The 12,859-nt window shown below is 37.7% G+C and overlaps 1 protein-coding gene and 1 long non-coding RNA gene across 6 annotated transcripts; one reads left to right on the top strand and one right to left on the bottom strand.

Annotated features, from left to right (window-relative positions):
• Positions 1-4,227: 4,227 nt before the first annotated feature.
• On the top strand, positions 4,228-6,866 carry LOC103833598 (protein SENSITIVE TO PROTON RHIZOTOXICITY 1). Of its 5 annotated transcripts, none has more exons than XM_033276420.1 (3): positions 4,228-4,626; positions 4,895-5,066; positions 5,140-6,866. In XM_033276420.1, exon 3 carries the CDS (start codon positions 5,166-5,168, stop codon positions 6,639-6,641), a length of 1,476 nt encoding a protein of 491 aa, XP_033132311.1. In that variant the 5' UTR covers positions 4,228-4,626; positions 4,895-5,066; positions 5,140-5,165; the 3' UTR covers positions 6,642-6,866. The 5 variants fall into 5 exon arrangements, with proteins under 5 accessions (XP_033132311.1, XP_018509453.2, XP_009107928.2 ...); XM_018653937.2 differs by having other exon boundaries at positions 4,245-4,626; positions 4,857-4,953; XM_009109680.3 differs by having other exon boundaries at positions 4,253-4,626; positions 4,895-4,953.
• On the bottom strand, positions 6,673-12,335 carry LOC117127114. The gene is made up of 2 exons (XR_004449895.1): positions 9,908-12,335; positions 6,673-8,950 (listed from the first exon to the last, which is right to left on the bottom strand). It is a non-coding gene; the product is annotated as an uncharacterized LOC117127114 (long non-coding RNA).
• Between the last annotated feature and the right edge of the window lie 524 nt (positions 12,336-12,859).

The raw sequence follows: 12,859 nt of genomic DNA, 5'->3' as shown, positions 1-12,859 counted from the left end.
ACTAAAACACACATACTAAATCATAAATTATAAATAAAATATTAAAAGAGTCAATAACTATTTTATATTTTTAAATATGATTAATTAATGAATTTGAAAATAATTTATATTATTTTTTTGTTAGTTACAGATAGGTTATAAACTAAAAATTATTGAATATGATATATTTTATATCTAAAATATTAATAAAATATAAAATTATGAAGACTAAAATTGTAATTAATAAAATTATTTGATAAACATATAATTAAAAACTTTTTATAATTATAGAAACTTAAAAATATGAAGTTTTGAAACCGTTTGTTTGACACGAAAGATGACAGTCTTATTAGTTAGCTCGTAAAGGGGGTCTGGCATATGGGGGTCTTGTGCTTGCTCAATCAACGACCTATTATTTTTATTAGAATCTATTTTGTTATCAGATACTGTAATTAAAAACAATTCCTTGGTTTTCAACTTTGGCTTTCCAGTGAGTGCATGAACGAAACGAACCTTCGTGGCAGGCGACTCCACGTGGCAGATGTAATTGCACTTTGAACTTGGAGGAGGTTCCTCACAATTTAAGTAACTTTTTAATTTCTTTTGTCGTCTACTAATTAAGTAACTTTATCCTCATTTCCCGACATACAAAAAAAAACTTGGAAATTTTGATTTTTGGGGGAAAAAATAATAACTACAAGATAACTACCTACTTCCCAAGTTCAAAAACTTTGTAATTTTTTTAGGGCAAATTTATCAAATGATATTGCATAGGGCGGACAAATTTATCAAACTTTGTAAGTTCTTTGTATAAACTAAAAAGAAAAATACATCACCACATTATCCGCCCGTAGGGCGGACACGGACCTAGTATTGTTAATGAGGCTATACTATTCTATTCTATTTGATTAGATTTTGATAATTAATAGAAATTAAAATAATTGGTATTACAATAACGATATAAACTGCAGTATCCCTTTATAATACATGGCTTAAATAGATTAAAAAAAAACATATGTAATGTCAATTATGTTTTGAATTATAAATATATACTAGAACTTGATCCGCACGCCCGTGCGGGTGTTTGATTTAATTTAAGTGTTTAGAAATTAATATTTGTAATATTTACCATATATTAAAAGGTTTATACGACTTTTAAACTAAAAATGAATAATTAAATTCTTGTTTTTTAATTTATTGTTATAAACCGATGTTTTATTATATATTTATCTTATTAATTTTATTTGATTATTAGATAATGAATATACATGTGAAACAACACATATATTGTATTAAAAATTAACTATTCACATGTCCACTTTACATTTGAATTAAATAGTTATTAATATATTAACTTGATTTTAAAATTTTAAAAATCTTAATGTAAAAAAATATTTAAATATTTTTTATTCTTTTTTATGTGTATGATAAAATAGACTATACATTCAAAACAAAAACATCTAACATGATTTTAATATGTTTTTGAAGTTTGATTATTAAAGCATCATAATATATATATATATATATATATATATAGTTTAAATACATAAATTGGAAGTAGGGGTTACTGTTGTGCATAAATATACAAAGTACGTAGATATTTACACCAAATTGATATTCACATTCATGGTTAGTGTTATGGTTAAACATATATTTTATAAATATTCGAAATGTACGTTAATAATTACACCAAATTTGTGGGATTACATAATCTGTAAGAAATAGTTAGTAAATTTCATCATGTGTACAATTTAGATTAGTATAATTTAGAGTTTTTGGTATATTATTAAAGTGAAATAGTCCATGAAAAACAATCAGATTTAATTACTTAAAAGAAAAAAACTGGTTTGATCAAATTTTTTTGTTTACTTATCACATTACTTGTCATAAAACTAATAACTTTTATGATGGGTAAAAAAGGAATAAAAAGCTGTGGATATATTATTATGGTAAGTAATTAATGAAGAAATTATGAAGAGTGGAAAAATAAAGAAAAAGTGTAATAAAATTGTTCAAAAGAAAGTTAGTTCTATTTCGTATTTCAGTTTTAATAAAATTGATATTTTTTATATTGCTAAATTTTCGTGTAGATAAGAAAAGGTGATACTGATACCAAATAACACTAGATTACTTAAACCGGAAAAAACGTATGAATCAAATATATAAACACTAAAACAGAACCGGTTGTCTATATGCACCAAGGTACTTGCAACCAAATTCCTAAATATATAAATATGTGCATATGGACTAAGAGTCGTGTATTGTTGTAATATACACTATTAAAATATAAATATGTAATATACTAAAAGAATATAACAGAGATCGTGTTTCCTACTTCAAAATATAAAGAAATTTAATATGGATTGATTTTACAATCACGTTCAATTATCATACGCTCCATAATAATTTTTATCGTTATATTGTTAATGGGCTTAGGAGATCCATTAATAAATGAAGGCTTCGCAGATAATTTTTATAGTTAAGTTCAGTGGCATAATTTTGTAAATATTAAGGAGAAGTTAGGATTAATTTTAATTTGTACTTCAGTTTTAATAGATTAGATGTCTCATTAAGCTAATTTCTATTTTGTACTATTTTTAATGTTTAATGTCATTTAGTATTTTTAAAAATAAATTAAATAAATAGTTTTACAAACAAAAAAATAGAAAATATTAATTACAGATAAAATACATATATTAACTCAGTGGTATTTTTTTTCAGCTCTAAAAATATTTAAATCATAATTTTAGATTTTGTTTTACAAAAAAAAAATTAGAATTGACGTTCTACGAAGGAAAAATAAAATCAACTTGTTTCATTAAATCTACTATATCTAGAATATGTGATCTACGTAAATAATAGTAATATAAAAATATTTAAAATACATATTCCGCGCTTAACCTAACGCTCTAAAATTGGTAAAAATCGGAATTTACACACTAATATAAATCTAAAAGCCGTAAAAATCAGAAACTACACATTACTATAAATCTAAAACCTATAGAAATCGAGCTCAAACATGTTTACTGTATTTTACATATAGTAGAATACATATTTTTACAAATAAGGATAACCAGTTCCGAAATATGGGAAGAAAATATTTGGAAAAATTCAATTTTCATATATGAAAAATCGAAAATAAAATTAAAATATATCTAAATATATTATAATATATTTTATTAATTTTTATTATTAATTTGGTTATAATAGTATTTTATTATAATGCTAAATATATCTAAATATATTATAATTATTTATTAATTGTAATTACGAATTTAAAGTTAAACTTTTAAAGACTTTATTGCCATTTTGAAAAGAATTAACCTATTAGAACATAAAAAATATGAAATTAGTTTAATAGGACATAGTTATCATTTTTTTTGACCTAAAAAAACAATTTTCCCAAAAAGCTTTTTTAAAGTAAGTTTTTCATATATTGCTTGGAATTTTCTTTATATTACAAAACTGTATAAGAACTAGTTCCCAATCTATTTAAGAGAAGAAGAGTTGTTATTTTATAAGAAAACTACGAGTTACCTATGATTGTTTCTAGGCGAAACTTTTATCCGAAATCCGGATTTTACCTGAGATTCGATCTGGATCCGATCCAAAAATACGGATATCCAAAGAGACCGAATCCGGATATTAAAATGTTGAATCCGTCAAAGCTGGATCCAGATATCTTAATTTTTTAGTCCGGATATCTGGATCCGTAAGTTTTGTTAATAAATATTTCAAAATAGTAATATCTATATATAAAAATTAATTTTAATTAATATATTTTCATTTTTATAATAGTATATATAAATTTTATGTAAATTTTGTAATATTATACATAGAAATAATTAAAAACGTTATATATAATTTATTTTAAAATTATTTTTCATATTTTATATACATTAATTTTATTTTATATTTATTTTAAGAATCCAAATCCGGATCCAAATATCCGCCGGATATTACAATTTTTAAAAGAATATATGACACCCGAATATCCGAAAACCCTAGATCCGGATAAAAATATTAAAATTATAGATCCGCTGGATAAGAATCTGGATACCTTAAAATTATCCGGATATCCGATCCGTCCCAGGTTTAATTGTTTTTACGTGAAACTTTTAAACGTATAATTTGTTTTTTAAAGTCAAAAGAAACAAAATTTAGCAAAAGTTCTATTGGCCAATATAAAAATGTATTGGGTGTTAATTAATGATTAATTTCAATTTCGAGTTGCCAAGTCAAAAATATGTAAAAGAAGCGCATGGAGAATGGAGATAGAGAAATAAATAAAAGTACTACTTATTACAGAGGAGATAGGACTAGTTGCAGATTGGACCCCACCACTCCTTGTCTATTTTTACTTTCCTATAAATCAACGGCTCCGGTTGTAATGTCACAGTGTTTGATGCGATAAAATGCATGGTAGCCGTCAGATGGGGCGGATGCTCATAAAAATGCATCTCAACGGCTGAGATGAATGCGTTGACTTTAGTAGGAGTAAATCACAAAGAGGAAGGAAGGAGATTTTCGCTGATAAAAAGACGAACCCCGCTCGAGCTCTGCTTCCCTCTTCCTCTCTATCTCTCTCTCTCGATCCTTCAAACGGCCATTGGAGGTCTCCAAGAACCATTTTAAGCTATACTTCTGGTGAATCTCTCTCTCTCTCTTTTTCAATTTCTTTACTATCCGATTTGATTCGTGAAGCTTGTGCTTTGATCGTGTTTTGGGTTGAGAAAGCGTTATATGATTTGGGCTTTTTACTTATTGTCCGCGGCGAGTGATGATGATCCATTCGATAAAAGTTAGGATTTTTTTTTGTTTGACCGTGTATGTTTTTTTTTTTGTTTTCTTGTTTTTGTTTTCTTGTGGATGTTAAGTTACGTTACGTTACGCGTAAGCTTATCATCGTTTGCAGATCTCGAGATTCGTGCGAGAAGATAACTTTCTAGGGAATTATTTGACTCTCTGCTTAAGGTAAAGTTTGGTTTCGATTCTCTCTTACAATTTCTTTTGTCTCTGTGTCCTAATTCTGATTCGGTTACAAGATTTGGTGTTACACCGATCCATTGGTTTGACTCTCTCCTAAGGTAGAATGGGGTGTTACTTCTCTGTAATATCTTTTGTCTCGTGGTCCTAAGTTGTTGATTTGATGATCCGTAGGGTGACCACAAGATCTTGAAGAAAAAATGGAACCAGAAGATGATCTGTGTCAGAACAACTGGGGAGGCTCATCTTCTTCTTCTTCTTCCAAAAGGCGCGAGCAGGTATGCTTCACGTCTCAGCACAAGTGGGAAGATGCTTCTATCTTGGATTACGAGATGGGTATGGAGGAAGAGCCTGCTTTCCAAGAAAACAGCAACAACAACAACGGTGGTCAAGTTAATGTTGATTTCCTCCAAGGCGTCAGGGCTCAAGCGTGGGACCCCAGGACGATGCTGAGCAACTTGTCTTTTATGGAAGAGAAGATTCACGAGCTGCAGGATCTTGTTCATCTGATGGTTGCACGAAACGGGCAGCTTCAAGGTCGTCAAGAACAGCTCGTTGCTCAGCAGCAGCAGCTCATAACCACCGATCTTACTTCCATAATCATACAGCTGATTTCAACTGCAGGTAGTCTTCTTCCATCTGTTAAGCATCATAATATGTCAACAGCGCCGGGTCCATTCACCGGTTCAGCCTTGTTCCCTTATCCAAGGGAGGCTAATAACCTTGCTTCGCAGACCCTAAACAACAACAACAACAACACTTGCGAGTTCGATTTGCCTAAGCCCATTGTTGTTGAAGAAGAACATGAAATGAAAGACGAAGATGATGTGGAGGAAGGAGAGAATCTTCTTCCCGGTTCTTACGAGATACTGCAGCTCGAGAAAGAGGAGATCCTCGCTCCCCATACTCACTTCTGCACCATTTGCGGCAAAGGTTTCAAGAGAGACGCCAACCTGAGGATGCACATGAGAGGGCACGGAGATGAGTACAAAACTCCGGCTGCTCTGGCTAAACCCAACAAAGAAGCCGTACCCGGGTCTGAGCCGATGCTCATCAAAAGATACTCCTGCCCTTTCCCTGGTTGCAAACGTAACAAGGATCACAAAAAGTTCCAGCCCTTGAAGACGATTCTATGCGTGAAGAACCACTATAAACGCACCCACTGCGACAAAAGCTTCACTTGCAGCCGCTGCCATACCAAGAAGTTCTCTGTCATTGCCGATCTCAAAACCCACGAGAAGCACTGCGGGAAAAACAAGTGGCTCTGTTCCTGTGGCACTACATTTTCGAGGAAAGACAAGCTGTTTGGTCACATTGCTCTGTTCCAAGGACACACGCCTGCCATCCCACTTGAAGAGACCAAACCTTCTGCGCAGAAAGGGAGCTCTGCTTGCGAGAACAGCAACAACAACAACACAGGAATGGTTGGTTTCAATCTTGGCTCTGCAACAAATGCTATTGAAGAAGTCGCACAGCCTGGATTCATGGATGGGAAGATACGTTTCGAGGACTCCTTCTCGCCGCTGAGCTTTGACACATGTAATTTTGGAGGGTTCCATGAGTTCCCACGACCCATGTTTGATGATTCAGAGAGTTCATTTCAAATGCTTATTTCAAGTGCCTGTGGTTTCTCTCCCAGGAACGGTGGTGAGTCTGTTTCAAATACTAGTCTCTAAATCATCTGCATCATATGATAAGCTATCTAAGTTGTTCTTAGCCTTTTAGCCTCTAGGCAGCTCCTTTTCTGTCTGTAATTTGTTTTTTTCTAGAATAATATCAGGAGAGCAAAAAGTGGATTTCCTTTTCTTATGTCATGTAATAATATAAGAAAGTTTAGATTCTTTTTTTCCTCCCCTTACCGTTAACGGTTCACGTTGGTGGAACCAACTGTTTACAAACAATTTTTAGAAAACTAACTCTTTGATTTTTATGGAATATACCAACAAATTTGATATAGCCTAGAGGTGTTACACCGTTAAACTAAAAGTATGCAACTACAATGACGATACTCCACGAACTAACGAACTAGATTTAAGTGAGGAAAAACTTGCGATCAGTTCTTGAGCATGACTGTGTTGACTCCAACGAGTTCTACTTTTGAATGGTAAAAAGAAAGTTTTTGAATATCATCTATGCAAGGTTGAGAAAAAACTTGACACTACTTCTCTTAATCATTGCTTGTATCTCTCTCCACCAGCTCATTCCTCTTGAATCTGTACCCTCACATTTCGATGATAAATTTTTTCTTACGAAATCGGTAAAAATGTCTTCCAAGAGAAGCATAATAATCTAGATGAAGGGAGAACCTTTCAGGGCAAGAACTTGATAGTTTCTTCTCAGCATATTTCGTAAGAGCATATGGTCTTCCTAAGGTTCTTACAGCGGCATAGTAAACTCTCCAGAGAACCATGTTCTCTCACAAGTTTCCTCGCTGTTTTTCTTCCATACATGCTGAATCCCAGAAAGTCATCACCAGTTGTTATGATCTTGATACTCAAACTTCTGTGATAAGCATAAGAATGTAAATGGGATACTTTACATTGAATGAAAAGAGGTTTACAAAGAAAAACACACTCAAGAGACTCTTTCCTTGCTTACAATGATCCAAATGACATCTTCACCTTTACAAAGTTATTATGGTTAGGTCATCCACACTCTCACCGTGAGTATAAACCTCATGTGCTAATATCTCTGAATCAGCACAACCATTATTTCTTATCTCCTTTTAGAACCTGCTTATAACCTTGCCCCTCAGACCCTCACATACCCTTTCCTCCTGGGCTTCCTTAGACGTTTGGCGCTTACTCTTTGTGAGCCTTCCTGTGAGAGTACTTGCAAAGGACAGGAAGGTAACATGATTCAAATGTATCAATACCCTGATCAACGAAATTGACCTTGTCCTCAAGATCTAAGGAAGGAAACTGTTTGCTGATTGTAATCTTCCACTCCCAAGTATAATCATGGGCTGATATCACTTTCCACTTAATCAGTACCTATGCTTGCTTATTAGCTGCGTTAATCCTTGGCCCTTTACACTTGTTTAGTAGCTGCCTTGATCCTTGAACCCCAAAAAGCCACTGACTCAGCAACAATCAGCCGAGAGATCTGAAGTAATAGGGATTACCTCCGGAGAATCTCCTACAAATTTCTATAGCTGAGAGACATGGAATGTGTTGTGAATCTTCACCTCTAGAGGTAACTTAAATCTATAAGCGACTGTCCCACTCTAGCTTCCACTTCAAACTGCCCGTAGAACCTAGCCGCCAATTTCTCATTCATGCATACGTAGTATGGTTTGATTTTCAAGTAGAACAAATCACCTACCTCAAACATAACCTCACATCTCTTTCCATCAGCTTTTCTTTCATAGCCTATTAAGCTTTATGAAAGTGCTCACGTAGTAAGGCTAAAGCTGCATCTCTCTCTAAGAGTTGTTCTCCAACTCTACGTTGGATGTAGACCCATTTTTGTACTTCGGCAGGGATGATAGATTTCTTCTATGCAATGCTTTGAAGGGAGTTATTTCGATGATTGCATGGAAAGAAGAGTTGTAGCTCAATTCAGTCTAAGCTAAGTACTCATACCAAGTTCGGGCTTGTCACTAGAGAAACATCTCAAATATGTTTCCTTTCCTTGGTTGGTCACCTCAGTTTTTTCATCGGACTGAGGGTGGTAGTCTGTACTAAGACACAGTTTGGTACCAGACAGACGAAATAACTCCTTCCAAACAAGCTAGTCAAGACCTTATTACGATGACACTATGGTGCGAGAAGAGTTTTATTACTTCCTGAATGAAGACAACCGTGACTTCAGTATCTGTGAAAAAATTGAAACACCCGTTCCTCCCTATTTCCAACCGGGGTTCCAGGGCGCGGGGTTTAGGACACACATGTCTACTTTCCCGACATCTCCGTGTGTCCCGTTTCTGGTCCCATGAGTTTCAGGTGCGTTTCCTTTCTTACCGTCGACATTTCCACTTATAGTTCTGCAAAATGAAAGGGAAAAGGAGGGGTGAGTACGAATACTCAGTGAAGCGATTCTAGACCAGTCTCCCCCATGAGCTTTTATACCGCTCAATGCGAAACGAGAACCGACTAGTCACTACACCCAATTCCTAACTAACTATTAAAGTTTCATTTCAAAAAACAAGCAGTGCAATGAACTCAGTCATCGCTCAATTCACACATTTCGGTTTATTAATTAAGATTCCATTCATCTTATAACTCTAGGACCTACACAGCTCAAGCGGACCAACCCTCCCCTTTCTTGCTGCATCCCTATGAGGTCGCCTGCCCTGGTACACCCGGCATCCGGTTCCCTTGGATGTAGTCCATACCCCTTGCAGTGTATTACGACCCCTTCCCGCCAAGACTCGGCGTGACTCAATCTTACCGGCGCCTCTATTCTTACTTGCCGTTTTTGAACGCTACGGCTGCCGCGTTTTCCCATACTCCCCACCAGTCCCTCGGCGGTTCGTATTCCATTTCTATCCATCTTCCATACTCCCCACCAGTCCCTCGGTGGTTCGTATCCATTTCTTAACTTTTCCTTTTTCTTATCATTTCCTTTTTCCTTAAACCCTTAGACTCTTTCTTACTTTCCTTTTTTAGACGCCACCCGTTCTCGGTGTCACACTCAATCCATTTAACAATCAGTCATGGATATCCTATCATTCATCTAACCAGACCGGTTAACAGTTCTCTTGAGATCCTACGTTCATTTCTTTCTAACCATCCTAGCTCTCAATCACAACCACAGATCTTCAACCAATCAAACAATCAATCAATCATCATCACACCGGTTTATTTAGAATCCTAAATCAGTACGAGAGTTCTAATGCAACATGGTCTATCAACCTAACAACAACCAGGATCTACTCAATCCTAGATCCACATTCAACAATATAGAAGAACATGAAAGAGATCTGGGTAGAACACCTCACCTTAGCCTAGATCCGGATCTGGATCTGAAAATAAGGGGTAAGAGAAACGGGATCTGAGATCTACGACACCACGCGGCCACCACCACCACTCGCGGCTGCTAACGGCAAGGAGAGAGAGAGATTCGACCGGGAGAGAGAGAGATCGTGAGGAGAGAGAGAGGAGAGAGACGCGGCGAGGAGGGAGAAAAGCAAGAGAGGCAGCGCAGGGAGAGAGAAAGATCATCGACGGCTAGGGCTTCCGGTCTCCGGGATTTCTCTGCAGAGCTTCGCTTCAAAGTTTCTGATGGGAGACTAAGGGGTGGAGGCTTTATATTTATAGAAGAAGGCAAGGAAACCCTAGGGTTTTAATCTTAATGGGCTGCAGAGCGGGCCTTTCCTTTTAAACCACAAAAACTTTTTGGGTTTGAGTTTTGGGGTGTTACAATTCTCCCCCTGTTAATCGGAATTCGCCCCGAATTCCCATCTTCAGGCTTTGAACACTAACATCCCAAAACCCGGGGTGAGTTCAAACACATTCAAGGGAGGCACACAATATTTTCTTAAGGATCTTCTTTCGAAAACTCCCACGTAAATAAGGAAGAACATAATTCCTACTCATACGGGATGTTTTCAAGATCATATCTAGTCTCTACAAAGTGGAGAAGCGTGTTTCTGCCTCGAGTAATAACCAAACACTCGGACACCTCTAGCTGACGGTTCCAGATAATCCTCCTATTGTTAATCTTCTGATGGATTCTCTTCCTGTTCAGCACTTGTGACATAAATAACATGTTTAACAACCACGCCTTTGCTGCCATCGCCATCCCTGCCATCCTCACCACTAAGGCAAATTCCATAGATTCCATGGCTCCATTCAGCTCTCCTCGAATGTCCCTACGGAGTCTCGCCTTATAACACCGGCACTACCCCTCCGCAGGCTTCGACTTGCATTTCTCGGCCATGTCTAAGAACTCCTTAGTGTACTCTTGGACCAGGCGTGGCCTACACACTATCTCAACAAGGATCTCACACTTGCATGGCTCGGTACATCCTCCTGAGGTTCTTTCATCCATAATCGATGTCTTCCGCAGATCCTCTTCCACTTCCACTTCTCCCTTAGATCTCTAGATAGCGACGACCCGACAGTAAGTGTTCGCTCTGCCTCCATCGCTTGACCGAATATCCGGTTCTCCAGAGCGAATTCCATGGTTCGAACACACCCATCAGCTTGCCCTGAATTTCCCCACAGAACCCTGCCATATACCATCGGTACCAATCCTCCAATGTCTTTGGCTTGCATCTTTTGGCTGTCTCCCGGAATTCCTCGGTGTACTCCTGGACTGAGCGTGGTTCTTGCTTGGCATGCATCAGTGTCCCACACTGACATACTCCGGTTATGCTCCTCAGACGGTCCGCATCAATGCTAGGAATTTTCCTTGGTCGTCCATGCTCCCTTGTTGGCACACTGACCTCCATCCTAAACGGTCCAAGACCTTCCCCGGTCAATCCGAACTTCCTTGGGTGCCCATGGCCCATCTTGGCCGGTGTTGTTTCGACTTCAGGCGCGAACTGGATAGTCCCATGGCTTTGGTACATCCGCCTATACTCTACTCTGCCGCCTTCTGGAAATGGGGCATCAGTACCTGACGCCTCACAGTTGTCTCCCAGATGTGGGCGTTCGGCTGCTCCACGAATTCTATTTCCTCCTCATCCGGGAAGAGGGCAGGTACCATGTTACCCACTGCGTCGTAGTGGGGTTTACGGCTTTGTCCCCTTTGGTCTATCGCGCAGGTGTCTTTCTCGAACTCTTGATGCACTAGTGAAGACATCCCTACGAAGATCCACTATCCTTATTAGTATCCTTTGTTTCCCAAAAATTGATCATCCATCAAACATTTTGCCGTAAGACGATACTTAGTTTACTCCCTGTAAACCGGAGTTGGTCATCCTCGTTGCGACTTCGAGAAGCTCCTTCCTCTAGCTACTTCGTCTTTAGTCATTGTGTAGTTTATTACCAACAAAGCTCTCATCATGCCTATCTTTAAGGACTTGAATCTTTGACATTGAGTTGAGACACTTTGTTTCCCCTTATATTTTTCATCTGCTTAGCCAATTACTCTAGGGTAATTTTCCCAAATCGAAGTGCTACTCCCTGTCGTGCCCGCTCCTTTTTCCCAGCCTCCATGTCGCCTTTGGTTCCGACCTTGCTGATGTTGGAAGAGTCCGTGCTAGCATTTCCTCCTTGCTCAGTACTTGGTGCCTTTTTCCATTTTATATATATATATAGGAAACGAGCTTGGCTGTAATATCAGAACGATGCATCGCTTTTTCCTGTAGAGATGTCTCTTCCGTGAGGCGGCGCATGCCTCGACCTTGTGTCTGATCCTCATCCCCTAACCTTCCTGGCCGGCGTGGGGTGGTGATGTCGGCGAGACGTATCATCTCAAGCTAGTATGTCCGATCTTCCGCTCCTCCTTAGTCTGTCGTGCTAGGCAACTGATCCCTTTGTGCACTTGTCTTAGAACTCCTTGTTAATCCCTTCCTGGGCCTCTAAAATTCCTCCACACTACGGTTCAAGACCTTTTGTTGTTCTGATCTCGGCCGAAGACTCTGAGCTGTTCGAATTCTCTTTCAACACTGACTACAACGGGTCCAACAGAACCATAAGGAAAGAATGAACGATGGCGGAAATACTGATCCCTTAAGTTAATATTAAGGGACCTTAACCTGGCTCTGATACCAATTGAAACACCCGTCCCTCCCCATTTCCAACCGGGGTTCCAGGGCGCGGGGTTTAGGACACACATGTCTACTTTCCCGACATCTCCGTGTGTCCCGTTTCTGGTCCCATGAGTTTCAGGTGCGTTTCCTTTCTTACCGTCGACATTTCCACTTATAGTTCTGCAAAATGAGAGGGAAAAGGAGGGGTGAGTACGAATACTCAGTGAAGCGATTCTAGACCAGTCTCCCCCA

Source organism: Brassica rapa, chromosome A08 (assembly GCF_000309985.2).
Source record: "Brassica rapa cultivar Chiifu-401-42 chromosome A08, CAAS_Brap_v3.01, whole genome shotgun sequence".
In the NCBI taxonomy this organism is placed as follows: Eukaryota; Viridiplantae; Streptophyta; class Magnoliopsida; order Brassicales; family Brassicaceae; genus Brassica; species Brassica rapa.
The sequence above is the reverse complement of the archived record's forward strand: the minus strand, read 5'-3'. Positions and strand labels throughout refer to the sequence as shown.